Genomic DNA, 16,942 nt, shown 5'->3' on the forward strand with positions numbered 1-16,942 from the left:
AGGTGGGCACCAGCCGCCCGGCCCGGCCCGGCGAGGCTCTTCCTTTTTGCCTTGAAGTTGCAAGTCCTCGGGTCACGTTTTAAATATTTTTCTTCACAGTTACAGAGCCAGGGGTCAGAGCTTTAAGAGACACACCCAATACCAAGAGGCTTGAAAAAAATTTAATGAGCTAGAACACTGAACAGCGAGGACTAATCTAAAAACTGTTCTCACATCCTACTTAAAATATTTACAATTTTGTTAACTGTATATACATTGTAATCTTTGTCCCTTATAGTCTATTTATAGACGAGTTCCTTAGGAATTAAACCTGTTATATTTGGAAGATGAACAGCACAGTATTATTGTAGTAGCCATTGCTGGAAAATATTATATATACACTAGATGAGTTGCTAATAGCCGTTGGGCACTGGTAATCAAAGTCTGAGGCTGTATGTAAGCAACTCAATGCACAATGCAAAGGGCATGTTCAGCTAAGAAACTCCTCTGCCTTTGAAGTGTTCTGATGTGCAAGGCGGCAGGGTAAGTATACCACACTGTGCAATTCACCCTATTGAGAAATAAAAAAAACAAACAAAAAACCCCAAACCAAACAAACCACACACCTCTGTGTGGCAGTACAGGGAGTCTGTAATCACAGAGACATTGACTTACAGTGATCTGCACCTTCAAACATCCCGTTCACGCAAAATTCTGCTACTCCACTGAAGGTCTACAAACCCGTATAAAGCAGCAATCCCATCGTGAAGAGCAATTCACCAAGTAAAGCCTAATTTTACGACATCCTGAAATTACACAACAGAACAGCACCTCTTGGAAAAGTTTTGTGGTTCAAGTAAGAGAAACAAAGCAAGACAAGAAACAAAACTGGATTCACAGCTCCAAGTCGTTAGCAGAATGAGATCCTTTTCAGGCATTCCTTTACTTTTTTTCTGAAGCAAAGCTTCTATCTCCGTCAAAATGGGGCAATATTACCTTTCATTGGTATTTTATGTTCTGCATTCTCTTCTGCTACTTTATTTCCCCCTTCTGAAAAGAGACCCAAGAAGTTCTCTGAAAAGCATTTCTGCCAAAGAAATTGCAGAGTCGGCCACCAAGCTCAAAACAGTTTAAGTACACTGGATAGGAAAGTCACAGACAAAGGGACAGGCAAATGGATAAACCTGAGAATGCAAGTGAAAAATTACTGGGCGAGTAGCATCAGACCATTCCAATACTTACTCAATGGTTTTACAGGATGAATAGAGAAAAAGCTAATTAAATTAATCTGATTTACTAGAAAATATTAAGCTTACAGATGATACAATGTCTGCATAATTTTAGAAAAATCATCGGTTTCATGGTTTATTTTACAATAATTGGATTAGTCTACAAGTTAAGGCAAACATACTAATGCATTTGCTTTTCTTTTTAAACCATAGTTATAAAGGTTACACAAAGTTCTCCAAAATTTCTAAGAAATGTTCACAATTGAAAAAAAGATTAAGTTTCTTGATATCAGTACATGGAAAAAAATTAAGTGTATACAATGCCATTATAGTAACAATATTCAAATATCTAATGGTATTTAGGCCATTTGAACAATGTGCTTCAAATGGTGAACTTCAGAAATTACTTACAAAGGTAAATAAGATTGGCAGCCGTATCATAGTATTCATAACATGAACATAATTATATTGGCTATTTTCACAAAAACAGAGCATTTGGTTTCTGAACAATGAAAGCATATAATGATTAAATAAACATGAATATGTATGTTTAACAAGTATGCTGTTGCTTCATATAGTCTGGAGCTACTTTCAGGTGTTTGTTTTAATTCTTTTGAAAGAAGGAGTTTGCTTATGTGCACTTTGTCAAATGTTTTCTTCAGGGAACTATAAATGCCTACTTAAAGTCATGAAAACAAAATCCAGGAGGGCAGCCCTTGTTAGTAGGAGGACGGAGCGTAGCTTATGTGTCACCATTTAACACTGCCAGGCAGCTCTGCAGCAGCTGTAAGTTACCCTGTAAAAATAAAGAAAAAATATAACCACATTTCCCTACTTTCTTTTACGCTTGTGACAAAAAGATGTTTTTTTTAATAGCAATGACACCAGTAAAGGCAAACAGACAGGTATTAAACTTATGTAGAAATATTTGTGTAAGTAACTTCTATCTTAAAGAGTTTTTTGAATGTAGGAGCATTGTGTCATGGAACTAAAAGGAGCCAACTTGAGATTCAAAAATAAGCATTTAGTACTCTTTCCATGTTTCTTTCTAAAGATCTAGCCTGGTCACAAAAACTAGTCACTGCAGAGCACTCTCTTAGCTATGAAGTGCAAAGTTACAACGTTTCCATTTTTTATATATTATTGACATTACTCTGTCACTGGAATATTCTTCCCAAAGCAGAAGTATTCATGTATTATACTGAATACTGAATTCATCGAGAAGTGTTAACCAATTCACAGCAGTCGGTATCTCCTCGCTATAGCAGCCATCTAAGCTTGTAGCGCTGTTCAAGGACAGGCCTTGTTTGAAAGACACCAGACTGATTTACATGCTTAGCCAGGTGATTTAGCCATCAAAGCTGAGTTTAGCCATTAGAGCCGGAGCTACAGAAGTGATTATCAGAACATTAACTAAGCTTCATCTCTAAGACCAAGCTCTGTCCTTCTTTTCAAACACCTGTAGGTCAGTTTTTAATCTTATTTAAAGCATTCTGACTCTACCATAAAAACATACAGGCTGACTTTCAGATTTCTGAATGAATTTACAGATTTGACACTTAAAAAGATCCCCTTGTAAATTAAGCATATGTGATCAACAAGTAAGCCAGGATTTACTTTCCAGAAAAACAAAACAAACCAAACCCAAAAAACCACCAACCTGGTATTCACAGTATTCACGTTGTTTTGTGCATTCATTTTTACTTAGATCAGTTTAAACTACTGGCTATTCACTATGAAATAGCTGTACTAGATTTGTTCCCAAATCTGAAGTCTCTGTGTAAAAAACAATGTCAGGTTGTTGACAGTCTTAAGAGTAATTCCTATCAGGTTCAGATAAATTACAAGACCAAAACAGTCTGAATGCCCAGTTATAAACATAGGAGAAACCGCTTCCCTCTAAATTTTTTTTGGTTCCAAAAAGAAACATGTAAAGAAAACTTCAAACAGACAAAAAGCATGTAATTAAACAGTATCAGTAGCTGTGATTTGCATGTCCTTGATAAACTGTCCACACAAGTACTGAAGAATTTGTAAATCTTACTTTTTCAGTTGAAAGCATTCCAAGTGACCTGTGGTAGACAGGCAGAAGGACACTTGTCCCTCAGCCCAAAAAGGTAGAAATCGTAATTCTATCCCCCCATTAAGGGTTTTATAACCCAGCTTAAGCAATTAACAACATTTAACGCTTCAAAGCAGAAGATTCCTAGTTGTGCCTACTGAATCCTTTTCAGTCTTATCCAGAAGACAGCAATGTCAGTTACAGCTTCAAGAGCTTTTTTTGTCCTTTCATGCCTACACTGGCAGAGGACAGTCACAAACTATTTAGAAGGCTTGTAATTCTGTGATACTAACAAGTTCTATATACATGAGATGCATGGGGACTTCGTGGCCCATCTTTGTGGTGTACAGGATTCATAAATCTAAGGTCTCTGTTAGTGAACAGCTGATTATTGGCTTTACTGAAGTAACAAATGAAAAGAAATACTTCAGTCTGAAGTCTTCAGCCTTCAAATGGAATACTTCAGTCTGAAGTGTACTTGTGGACTGCACAAGTGTTACCTATAACAGAAGTGTGACAGTAATCTTTTGCCCATCTCTTTACAGCCCATCAGCAGCAAGAAGTATATTTGCAATTCACAGACCACTATGTAGCACCCTGAAGGAAAGATGATACCAAGATGTCCTTTACACATCAGTCATTTCCAGACTCAGCCAGCCAGTCCACTGAAATTTTCCAAATAGGCGCATCATTCATTTACATTAGATCAACTTTACAAAGTTCACAATAACAACCTTACTTAAATTACAATAAATCAAGGACAATACAGGCTGTGAGCCATTACTCTTTCTGACTGCAATATCTGACATACTTGACTTATATCAGCATAACTCAAGAAAGTCCTATAAATTCAGATTCAGAAAAGTATTTCTTGCCAACTCATACTCCTAAGCTCTAGATATTACAGTTATTGGCAGAACCACTGTGACAGAAACATCCTTTTCAGGAAAGAAGGAATTACTGACAAAGCATTTAATCAAATCCCTTAGCATTGGATTTTGCTTACTCCCTTCTTCTGTCAGTTCCAAACAGACATCTGTTGCTAGTAACACAACAAATTCTTTTTCCACAAAAATTCATAGAGGCAAGAGCATATATATTAATATTTGTGGAAAGAGATGTTTAGATTTTTTAATTTTTTATTTAGGGGAAGTGGCTGTCTTAGTTACAATTCATATGTCAAAATACTCTGAAACTATAGCCAAGGCTATAATCGCTCTAAGTACATGATTATAACCTTAGCAGTTTCACCAACTATCAACTTCCCTTTTTGAACATGAAGTCCAACACAGCAACAGCTCAAAATCCAACTGTTTAGAATACTGAATAGTTTTAAAATGCAGCTTTTGCACTAAATGCTCAAACACTTAATCAGGTCTTACATTAGCTACAGCTGTATGAAGTCATGAAGAAACAGAAGCTAAACACTGCCATGGGGGGATAATCAGACAGAACAGCCATAGAAAAAGAAATATCAATCTGTTTAGTATCGGTCAGAGACCAAGTAGAATCTAAAGCTGCATTTTGGCAGCTATTTTAAGTAAATCTAGGGTACATGCTGCTGCTAAGAAGGCAGTTCTCTTTTATTCCCAGACCTTCCCAGACAAAACTTTGTGTTTTGACACAAGCGATGCTGTGAAAATAAGACTGAAAGTGAAGCTCAGAAAAACCCAGAGCAACTTCTAGCTCCTTCTTAACTACACAGCTGCACACATAATAGTAACACCATAAGGGAAAAGAACAGAGTTATGCATCATCATCCTTCCTGGCAGTAGTTTGCACTTGCATCAACTTAAAGCAATCTCAACCCACAGTCTGATTTTTAGCTTTTTCAAAAGTCTTGAGCTGCAACCAGGAAAGGGTAAGAGGATGTTCACAGATTAAAACAAGTGTTTTATAAGGAACTAGTATAAACATAACTGGGCAGAGAGGGTGCACTTCGTATTTGTATATACTGCATCCTTGATTTATTAAAATCTTGATTTCCCTACCACCCTCCAGTCTTCTAAAGCCACACAGCTAGATATAGCTCACGAAATGCAAGGTGTCTCAGAACCTTCTCTCAATACACTGGTCATTCTGACTTCTTCAATGCAGCGATCTCTGTGTTGGGATTTGTGTTCTTCTTTCCGCACAGAGCAAATAACTTTTAACAGTAAGACATGCAGCAGCCTTCATTGTGGCTGAATTCCTCCCAAAGACAATCTCTCAGGTGAGTTCCAGCACCCACTGCTGCATCAGATTTCACCTCCGTGCCTTCTGTGCCAGGCAACTCCAAGTCCAGAAGACGCATGGCTAAATCGATTCAGAGACAGATGCATCTGCATGACATCTAGTCTGGAGGTACTCATTCCAGCAGAAAACACACAATAGAAGACTCATAGCAAAAGCCTGCACCAGTGTTATCTGTTGCCCCCCAGCCCCCACTCCCCAGTTAGCCATTTTGCTGGAAAGAGCACTTAGACCTGAATAACAGATCATGTTGCAAAGTTTGGGAGTGCTGTGCTCCACAGGCCATTGACAAGCCAAGTAATTTCCAGTTGGGGGCTGCTAAAACTTCACCTGGCTCCAGTAGCTGCAAAAGCATGAAGACAGGGACTGCCACAGCATCAGGCAAAGTATTCTGCCCAGAAGCTTAAAGCAGGGGGATTTCGATCTGACTTCATTACTTTATTGCCTACATGAAAAAGTAACTTTTTTTTTTGCTTCCATCAGCCCTCTTCTAGCTCTACTGCAAGAGGAATTACAAGTCTACAAACCCCCCAGCTCAGCCCAGCCAAAACCAGGGCTACTTAGCCTCCCTGAAATGGGAGTATTGTTCATGATTTGCATTGCAACAAGTAGAAAAACATCCTCTCCAGGACAAGCAGAAACCTTCGTATTCCCCTAACATTGCTCTTCACACATCAGGATGCAATGCTATCTCAAAAAAACCTCAAGTCTTTTCATAATTTCTTTCTTCCTTTTATGGAACTACCTCAGAAAGTCTCCACCAAACCATTTCATTCTTCAATACTCCGTACAGACTAATAAAAACCTATCCATAAGACTATCCTCAAATATGCTGGTTATAGCATCAATAAGAAAATTCCCCATTATATAAAATTGAAAAACATGATCTACTGCACTTGTAAATTCTGTAATAACCCAATTCAGAATCTGTAGAAATAAAAGCACAGCAACCAAACTCATATATCTGCAGTAGCTTGTTTTGAATAAATACAAAACACAAGCTTTGAAAAAACAGAACTTTCAAACCTAGTGAGAAACAAAACATCCTTTCATTCAGCAAGTCACAACATTTGTCAAAATTTCAAGAACTGTCACCCTTAGTCAAAATGACCTTTTATATTGTAAAGCTTTAAATATTCAAAACTGTCTAGTGAATCTTAGAGTGCTCCTTGATAAAGTAGGTGAAAAGGGTCAGAGAAAAAAAAAAGTTCACCTTCAAAAACAGGACTACAGTTCAAAGCTTCTATTACAGCCTTATATACTCCTTGATAGTAAATTTACTAAGACAAGGTAAGTCTCAGACTAAGACAGACTATCTGAAGAACTACATCTTAAGCACAACCTGTAGTGACAAATGAAGAACAGCTAAAAAAATTCAAGCTCTTCCAAGAAGCACATATCAAGTAAGTTGAAAGGACAGAAATTAAGCATTTTCCCCTGCCTTCTGCAGTTATTAGCTGTCAAAATTCAAGAGAATATTATTACAAAATTTTGACTTGCAGAGAGAGCGAATACAAGTGATACTTTAAGGACACTTTAGAAGACAGAGCCATTTTTTAAGCTTTCCACTCCAAGGCATGCAGGGACTTCAGCAAGGGTCAGTTACAAAAGATGATGAAGCATCAATGACTGAAGCAGGACAGAAGCGCTGTGGATTCATTCCCTTATTAAAGCATGATATAGCAAATTAATAAAAACTGTCGCAAGTATGCCTGTTAGGACTATTAATTTCACTAAAACCCATAACCAGTACGTTCACGACCAAACATGGGGATTTCTGGGAGACTCAGGGCTGGATATAGACAGCTGTTACACACAGAGAAGTAAGAAGGCTGAATAGTGCCAAGTATTATGAGAAGTGTTAAGACTTTAGTGCAAATATAGCTGAATTTCTGATACAGTACATTGAAGTAAGCACTGTTCATCTGAAAAAGGAGTTCAGTGTTCCAGACTTTACTGATTACTTTATCAGCTAAATATCCCATCAAGCTGAACTTACATCTACAAAGATTAAATTAAAAAAGTCCCCAAAATAACCCTTTTTACAGTGCATTAGTTTTACAAACAATTCGTTTGGCAGAATGAAGAATGACACCATCAATACTACTGAAAAGAGTGTAAAGCAGCAACAAGTCAACTCAGCAACACTATACACCTCTTACCTAGTCCTTTCAACAGATATATTCTGAGTTAATTCAAAGCTTGGTAGTCAACACACTTTTAGATTTGTGATGAGAATAAGAAGAGCTGACTTTCTTTTAAAAGAAAGTCACCTCCTGCTATAGGACTGTTAAAGTAAGACACTGTTGTCTATGAAATCAGAGCAGCTAACCTGATTTAACCAAAACCATTAATTTCATATGGATTAAAAGAATCAAATACATTGTGAAATTTAAGGACAGTACAGGCCCCTTAAAGTTTTTTTTCCTGTAAAAAATTATTTTGCTGAAAAGGGTATCTGCAACATTCCTATTTTGTTACCACTTTAAAGACAAAAAGGTTCAAAAAGCATACTCAGAGTAACATTGATCTGACTTCAGACCGACCCGTGTGATCTCACGCTTAACAGTTAGCCTATCCTATACATCAAGTCCCCAGCATCTGGATAACAGGAGAAACCACTTCCTGTCTCACAGTAAAATGGTGAGATGAGGTTTTAAATATAGGCAGGTATTCAAACTCTGCAGCTATAAATATCAAACAGCTAGAGAAACATAAAACTGAAGACAAAATTGACTTCAAGGAGATGAGTTTTCCAAAGGTACCTCAAGCACACCAGTCCTTCAGAGATATTTCACCTATACTTTTTCTCCCCCCCTTCTATTATTCAAGAAAGTTCACCTTTCTGGATGATGCTTACATTCAAATTTCACTTCCTGAATGTGAAGTGTGTATCACACAACAAATGGAGCCATTTTGGTTATTCAGGCATATAATATTTAAAATCTGTCAAAATACAGGCCAAAAAGGATCACAATTACCTTAGCATGCTTTAATTCCAGTTCTGCTAGTTCCACCAGATTTTTTCTGAATGCTGCAACTCTTCTGGTCTTAAAGTCTATCAGTTCTATAAAAAATAAAAAAGGATTCATTAACAGTATTATTACTAGTGCCCTCAACTGTTAACAGACTTTCCTTCAGGATAGAACAGGTAAAGGATGAGAGAAGGCAACAGCAAAAAACTCAAGTTTAATCTCAGCACATTCTGGGCTCAAAGAGACTACTGTACTGTTGGATGAAAACAAACCATCATGGCAGTTCCTCATCTCTAGCTAACCTTTTGTGGACACAAAACTCTTTTGGAAAAAAGACTGCAATGTGGATGCTTTTAAACATTTATTTCTTTTATTCCATGTGCACTGTTCTTTCAAGGCTGATATGTGAGTCTTTAGGGAAGATACTAAGCTAAAACGAGCATGAAGAATGGAGGAAGCAAGTATGCTTTATGCATATACCTTTGCGGCTAATAGGATCACTCATTCTCCACTGTCTAATTTACAGGAATCATTAGCCAGATTTACAGGGTCAAACAACTCTTAAATGATAAAAACAGAAGAGCATGGTCTTTAAACCTTGAACAAATCTGCCCCAAATAATGAGTCAGATGTCTACTAACTCACAACAATCAGCCTAAAAAAAAAAAAGAGAGTAAGTTTCCAGAAAAAAGGCAACGTGTAAATAAGGTTCCTTTTCTCTAGAGCTACTGTAACTCCGCAACTTCTCATTTCATGATCTCTCCCTTTTCTAATGTAGTATCATCTCTGTGACAGACTGCTGCCTTCACAGAAGAATGCATAAAACCAAAAGGGGAATTTCAACAATACTTTAAAAGATAAGGTTTGCCTTTACTGCTAGGAATTATCATTTTGGATCCTAATCTATGCATATAAAAAAAGTGGTTAACAAATAATTTGCAGCTAGACTTTGCTCAGCCTAATGGAGCTATGAGGAGTCAAAGGAAAATACCATTTGAACTTTCTAAAGTAAGTAAATACTGATTAAAAGATTATAGTTCTGCTTAGGGAACAGAAGAAAAGTCTATTCTCATTAATAACCACCTAAAATCTGTTAATTTTCAAGTAGTAATGTAGGATCAAAGACCATCCAAATACCTTGTTTTGCCGATTCAGAAATTTTCTCAAATTTCTGACAGCATATTTGCTGAGTAGTTTCAGCTTGCAGCACATCTTTATTTTTTGCTCTTGCTTTATCCAATGCCTTATTAGCATTTTCATAATCCACTAGTGACCTAGATCTTCTATATAGGAGATCCTATAAAAAAAGCATAAAGGATGTATAGAGTTTACAAGAATCTACCCAATGATTTTAGTACATACCAAGTAATTAAAAAAAAAAATCAGATTAATTTCAGTCTTTCTTGCTGTATTTCCGTTCTTACTAAATTATTTGCATTCACTTTACTGCATCCTGCAAGCCACAATAATGTCCATACTAGATCAGATGTGCAATTTAATATTGTTTGGTCTGCATCTTGTCTGACAGAGCCTAGAAACAGATGGCTTAGCTGATACTCCAAAGAGCCTAAGAAGGGGCAATCACGGGAAATTTCACAGCTTCTTAGATTAGAAACAAACTAGATTTAGATTATGTGTTTGAAATACACACAGGGCCCAAGAAACAGCAGTAGCATTTTTTGTGCAACAGGTATTGCTATCATGCTCTAACTACAGACATTTTCTGTCAAATGCTTCCTCATTCTGTCACGTTACTTAATCATCTTACATCAAACAACACTAAGAATGAAAATTTCTGTAGGTATAGGATACCAGATTTTTGTATCAGCACTAGCAGATCAACTGGTGTATCCAATTTCAGTATTAAAAAAAAAAGTAGACTTTATTGCAGTCTACAAGCAACAAACACAGTGCAAATACATGAACAATTCACCAACAGCTCTTCCACTGTCTTTAATTATACTGCACGATTTAGCCTCAGTAAGTGGACCACACAGTTCCAGTCAGTCCTACGTCAGAGACTGCATTGTTACTCCTTATCAACAACAGAGATCCAGGTTTTCCAGCTGAGGGAGAAATTGCAGGCTAGAGGTGGCAGCATTTCAACCTATCTACTGTGTATTTCTCAAGATGATCCCTTATCTCTATCTCTCCTTTTTTTTTTTAAAAAAAAAGAAACACTAGTTCACTGAACAAAACCCCATAAATTCACCTTAGCAGCTTGAGATTCCCTTAGATAATATTTCAGAAGATCAGAAAGTTTAAGATCTTCATCAGCAGATACCCGGGCCTCTATTTTCTGGAAAAACAGTAAGTAAAGCCATCAATTTAAAAACATGCACACTTTGGGTATTCACTTGTATGATGTAAATACAACACAAAATATGCAACAGTACATGACAGATTGTCGTTTTCAAAAACTAAAATCACGCATTTTTGACAGAATACTTAAAGATGCATCATGAGAAGCAGCATTAGGATTTTGTATTAAAATGTAAGCAATAACTTACTGTGCAAGCAGCAATTGACAACTAGCTTTCTATTTTAAACAATGCTTTCTTCCTAATTTGAATTATATGTATCATATACTAGAAAAACAGCAGAGAAATAAAAACTTATCTAGCATCGAGAGTTGCACAGGAAGTTTTGTGTTGTTTTTGAGACCAAAGGAAAACAAATTTTTAAGGCACCATTGCAGACTAGTTGTGCAACTGCACGTATTAAATGGTCCAAAAGACCAATAAACTTATTTGCTTGTATTTGAAACAGACATTCCTGTGAATTTAGAAACAGAGTCTGCAAGTGCATTTTTTAAATCTTAATTTTTAAAAAAAACTTCTAAAAGTCAATATTTTAGGTCAAAGCAAGTAATTCCATTAACTTCATTTTCTTCAAAGTACATATTTATGCAGATACAAGTGTGTGTTTAGGAAATGCATACATTTTTCATTCAAAAGTTTTCCTGATACATGGCACGCATCTTCTGCTCTACCAAGTCAAACAAATAAGGCAAAAGGGACATGATATTTGAAAATCTGGTTAGAAGCATCAGCGATAGTATTTCTGAGTCAAATAATTGCAGAAACAGACTTTGACTCCAGAAAAAAGCAGCATGACCACCATTTTTTTTGATTAAGGATTACATTTCCTCATTTCTTTTTTCCATAACAAGTTCTGTGCTACCCAGTAACAAATATGAAGGCCTGTAAGCATTTTAGAAGAACAGCAGCTTTACTAGTGTATTACACAGAAGTCAGGAAGACTGCCTACAAATGTTTAGTAGACTAAAGACTCCTAAGGATCAACGATTTTACAAAACAGATGACTGAAATCTTACGCTTTTTCATTCTCTACCACACATTGCTTAAATGCTTCACATAGAAGCATCCATAAAACTTCCAGATATTGACACAAGATGTGCTGCCACTTCCAGGATGTACACAAAGAATCTATCTAAAAAGGTTTCATAGTACATACCCTTGTTTTGTCAAATAACTCCGATACCTTCAGAAAAAACCTGCACAAAGGAAGCAGCTTATATTACAACATTAATTTGAACAGTCTAATTACTTTCTAGAACTCAAAATATAATCTGCGTCTGGCAATAAAGACTGTAAAGGCACTGCTTATAACTCAAATTCACAGAACTCAGAGAACATAATAGTTTCAGATTGTAGCACTTCAAACATCTGGGAATTGTACAACTTAAGAAAAGGTAAGGGACAAACAAAGTATAATGGATGGATGTTTTTTATTAAAGAATAATTGCACAGCTCCTCAGGGATTCTTTATGCTTCTGTGAATTAAACCCCAAACACCACCACCCTGGTTAACAGTCCTACACTATTATCACGCATCCTTCACTCAAATGTCAATGTACTTTTCTTCACACAGTAAACATGACACATGCCCTACTTGGAATTCAGGGCAGCTGAGCAACAGTGGCACATCTTCATCACAGGAGACAATACAAGGGTTCAGTGTAACAGCAGACTGAATTACAGTCAAATTATACTATTTTGACAGAAGGCAGACATGGTTCCTGACAGACCCTAACAGACTACATCAAATCTCAATACTATACTCAAAGTAATCAATATGTAAGCTATCACCACGTTTGGACATATATCACCATAATTCAGGTAAATTAATAAAAATGTTAATCTCTATATTCATCTCCTACCTGTCGTCACATTAACTCTAATAAGTGTACACAAGCATCAACATCTTTAAGCTAGTTAACAAAGTTTTACTTTGAGATACACCAAACTTCGTATTTAAGCAAATCACTGAAAGATTAAAGGACAAACATCTGTACACAGAGACCCTCTTCTATTTTCAAAGTTTTAGAGATCTCTGTAGATTCCTTTCTTTTCCTAAAAGCAGTAGAATTGCCAGAACAGCAAAACTATTTTTCAAGATGTTGGTACAGGGACCACTGACAAAAATCAGTGTACTCAGATCAGTTCTTGCTGCACATGTCAAAGCACTTAAAACACTTAAAAAAAAAAACACAAAACTGTGAAAAGAGTTGGGTTTTTTTCTTATTCTATGAGGATTTTTCCATTTCATCGTGTAATTTTCTACAAACTGCAGAAAACAGCATTTTTTTCTAGACAAATATTAAAGCAGTCTGTTACAGAAATTAAATACTAGAGAAAAAATCTCTTAATGTGATATAACTATAATAAATTCTATTTTTCTCGTAACAAGAGCTACCAATCTCAGCAGGTCACCATTCAGACTGCTACTTACAAAATTTCCCCGTAATTTATTAACAATATCTTACTTGCATATATCTGTAGAGTCCTGCGTTCCTAATGCATATAATGAAGAACCAATTCTATTATAGTCATCCGCCACATCTGGAAAAACAAACAAGAACTTGTTTTAATACTTCATTCTGAAAAATTTGAAGTTCCTCTCTTTCTTCAAGAGTAGGTGTTTTTCTAAAAGGAACATTTTAATACAAAAGCGAAATAAAATTTCAATCGTGTCACTTATTATGAAGGATAACTTCACATAATAAACATGGCACTCTCACCAAATCATGAAGTCTGTAATTTATCTAGAAATATTTAAGACAATTAGCACCTGCTGGGTAAATTTATTGTGCAACTTTGTTAGGTTTTATTTTGGTGGAAGATGTACAAACTCAATGGCTAAAGTTCAAATTTAAATCTGCACCTAAAGACTAAAAGCTATTTGAAAAAAAATCCCAGTCTAAAATAACGAAGAGTAAGTCTGTGTGCTTGACAGCAGTAAATTGAATACAAACTTCAAACTATGAAAATACAGCACTATATGCACAACACCTTCTCTTGTGCACACCTAATTTTCAGGAAACCCTTACCTCATCAACAAGTGTTCACTGGTTGAAGAGGCACTAGTGTTAAAGCATTTTAAACAATGAAATTAGAAGCAGGGTTTGTAAAGAAGGCTGCCTAATTTGGCTAGTGACGTATTGCTATATAGTAATCATAAAAATCAAATCTTTGCACAGATGGCTTTTTTTGAAGAGTTTTTAGTATAAACTAAATGATGAAAACACTAACAGATCCAAGCAATGAACAGGAAAATATATTTGCTTGTTATTTTTGAAATGTATATGCCTTTAAGCAGATTATTTTTTTTTTTTAAATAACACAACCTCATTTTAACAGATTGAGTGGGTTACCTTCCACCCAATTCATTACTCCATACATCCCAAGGGAATCAGTGCAGTTGGTTACAGTGAAGAATGGTATTAGGAAGCCATTAACCTCCCCTTCTGTTCCTCCCATTTAAATGTAAAAATAGATTTTCTGCTGGAAATAGGAAGCCAGTATCTTTGCAAGACCTGCAGCTCTCTGTCAATCATAAGTTATCCATAAAGTACAGATTGCCCATTTCCAAAACAGGCTTCCCAGGTCATTGCTCTACTCCTCCAGCCAGAATTTCAAAAAGTGCCATTTGTCCCAGTTCACAGTTTGATAAAAATTGTCAATGAACATCCTAGGAAATTCAAGTCTGAAAACCAGTGAAGCTTTGTCAAGGGTTTGATCAATCAGTTCCCATCAGATCCTTTACAACCTCATTTCTAACAATTTTCCTGGTTCTATAAGCAACGTGAAAGGCGCTCTCACTACCTGAAGTTTGACACGAACTACCATAAATGAAGTTCAGTTTTCATTTTAAGAAAGCAAACAAAACACCAGAAACCACTTCAGGTGGGAAGTGAATGAAGACACAGAGTCCCTTAGTACATCATTAAGCCATAACTGACTCTCCCCATCTCCTAGCATAGATACTAAAGCTACAAAAGACTCGGTCTTCATACAATGACAAGAGAAGCATCTGAGAGCTCAGTAAAGTCTTGGTTTAATGCCTCATTCAATATCCACTTTAGAGTCCTTACCAATGGAGATTCATAAAAGGTTTGTGGCCTGGTTTTGTGTGAAGTGTGTTACTGTAGATAGTAAAGACAGAATCTGTGAATCAAGACACAAACTTCAAGAAAGTAGACAGAATCTAGTAGTTCAATTTTGATTTATCTAGGCACAAAAACTTAAAATCAAGGGCAACAAATGTCAACTTTTTTCTGAGCTTCTCAAAACACAGTAATCCTAAACCAAACACAGTAGTCCTAAAGCAAAGATTTTCCATTTTCTCCAATAAATGCACTGCATTTGAGTAGACTAGCTAGCACTCAGCTCAGGAAAAGAAATCAACAGCTAAGTGAAAAATCTAACCTCTGTAAGAAAAGGGATCCTGAAAACTAAGCTACTGAATGTACACATTCCAGTCTCCATTCTAAAAGGCTAAAAAATGGAAACCTGACTTTCTGGTCTAGAACTAATGGCCCAGATAGGAATTTGCTGCTCAGCAAGGCAAGGCAATGCCTACTGTGCCAAGAAATTGCATTCTGATGAATGCAAGCTCATTGGATCAGGAGCAACTTCATTAGGAGTAAAATCACATATACTGCTATATAACCCACGTTTACACTTTAATATTATTACATAAAGTGTGTTTCTCTTCAAAGGGACAGCATGAAGAATCAAGGTATCTTCAGTGTTGCATCAGGCTGTTCTTACTCCATCTAGTCTACTACAGCAAAGGCTAAACTTTGAAAGTCAGATTAAACTTTAGATTATCTGAAGACTACACTTGGAGAAATTAATTCACTTTTTGCATGCAGAAAGAAAACTAAAAATTACTGCTCCTAATGAACCACTTCTGTACACTTTAACTAGTACTATTTTCACCCTGGAAAAATAACTCACTTTTATGTGATCTTGTCATTTTATCAGATTTGGTAGAGGCATCTTTGACTCGGTTGTGATATTCTACAAGGAATGTTCTTTCATGTTCAAAGAAGTCATCCACATCCTATAAAAAACAAGAACAATTTAAAAAACAGGATTTTACTTACTCTGTACAGAGCAACTGCAGAGTAAATTTGCATATATTGCTGTTGCTGTGACATGAAATGCAATCTATTTTTATTGTCTAAAATGCCATTTATGTAAAATGATTTATTCTTCACTTACTTTATCATGATCTGAAGTTTTATTACGAGTTTATTAAGAATTTGTAACGAGCATCTTAAAGGTCTAGATAACTAAACCTGAAGTGAAGTACTAACTACCACTTCGGTGACAGAAAAATAGAATAAATGTCAAGTACTTAATAAAAGGACATCTACCTAGAAAAAGGGGAGAGGAGAGGAGAAGAAAGATACCTAGTTGCACAGATGCTGCGGTCACAGCAGCGGTGATATGAACTCCTAGCTCAGGAACACTGATCTTGATGACAGATTTCTTTCAAGTTGGTAAATGTAGGTAAATTTTAATATATTCTGTGTTAGAATTTGAGAGATTTAGTTTATTTTTAAAAACTCTCTATAATAGCACAGATGCTCAACACCATGGAATGGCCTACAACATGGAGTTTGAACAATGCGCTTATGAAAACTGCTGGTTATTTAGACTTTACATTCTCCTCCAAGTCATAATTAATCCATGGTTATATCCACCTTCCAGCAGTTTCGAAACTCAAGATTTTACAACTAGGAACTTCAGCTCCTCTAATTTGCTTGCAAATGGAAAGTTACCACTAGAAAGAAAAGAGATCAAAATCATCTTCTGTAGAATTTATGCTTGTTATAAAACCAATCTTTCAACTTTTGAAAAAGTGGAAATTAAATGGAATTTTCATTAAAATTCTTTTTTGTTTTTGGTCTCAGTTACATTCTTGCATTTACTGGGAAAAACAGTATCACCTCTACTGCTTCTCTTAGCTTTGAAACAATAGGATGTTATGAGGCTGATAAAATTCACACTGTGTTAGTAACTTCTGAGCTGCAGTAGTTGTCAAACCTAGTGCACCTTCCCACTATATAAAATGACAGGCCAGAACAAAAACCAGATTATCAGTTATCTATGGATTAAAAAAAATGCTTAATTCATAAAACAGGGGAAAGA

At 36.0% G+C, this 16,942-nt stretch overlaps 1 protein-coding gene across 1 annotated transcript in view; it reads right to left on the reverse strand.

Annotated features, from left to right (window-relative positions):
- Positions 1 to 1,314: 1,314 nt before the first annotated feature.
- Positions 1,315 to 16,942, reverse strand: part of SNX6 (sorting nexin 6) — a gene marked incomplete at its 5' end in the record, with an annotated part of 27,827 nt that continues 12,199 nt past the window's right edge. The window contains 7 exons of the mRNA XM_009700747.1: positions 1,315 to 2,004; positions 8,484 to 8,569; positions 9,615 to 9,774; positions 10,690 to 10,776; positions 11,955 to 11,994; positions 13,267 to 13,342; positions 15,743 to 15,848. Coding sequence (XP_009699049.1) covers positions 1,951 to 2,004; positions 8,484 to 8,569; positions 9,615 to 9,774; positions 10,690 to 10,776; positions 11,955 to 11,994; positions 13,267 to 13,342; positions 15,743 to 15,848 — 609 coding nt within the window. The remainder of the gene's footprint in view (positions 2,005 to 8,483; positions 8,570 to 9,614; positions 9,775 to 10,689; positions 10,777 to 11,954; positions 11,995 to 13,266; positions 13,343 to 15,742; positions 15,849 to 16,942) is intronic.

This window comes from Cariama cristata, unplaced genomic scaffold (assembly GCF_000690535.1).
Source record: "Cariama cristata isolate BGI_N322 unplaced genomic scaffold, ASM69053v1 scaffold11995, whole genome shotgun sequence".
NCBI lineage: Eukaryota > Metazoa > Chordata > Aves > Cariamiformes > Cariamidae > Cariama > Cariama cristata.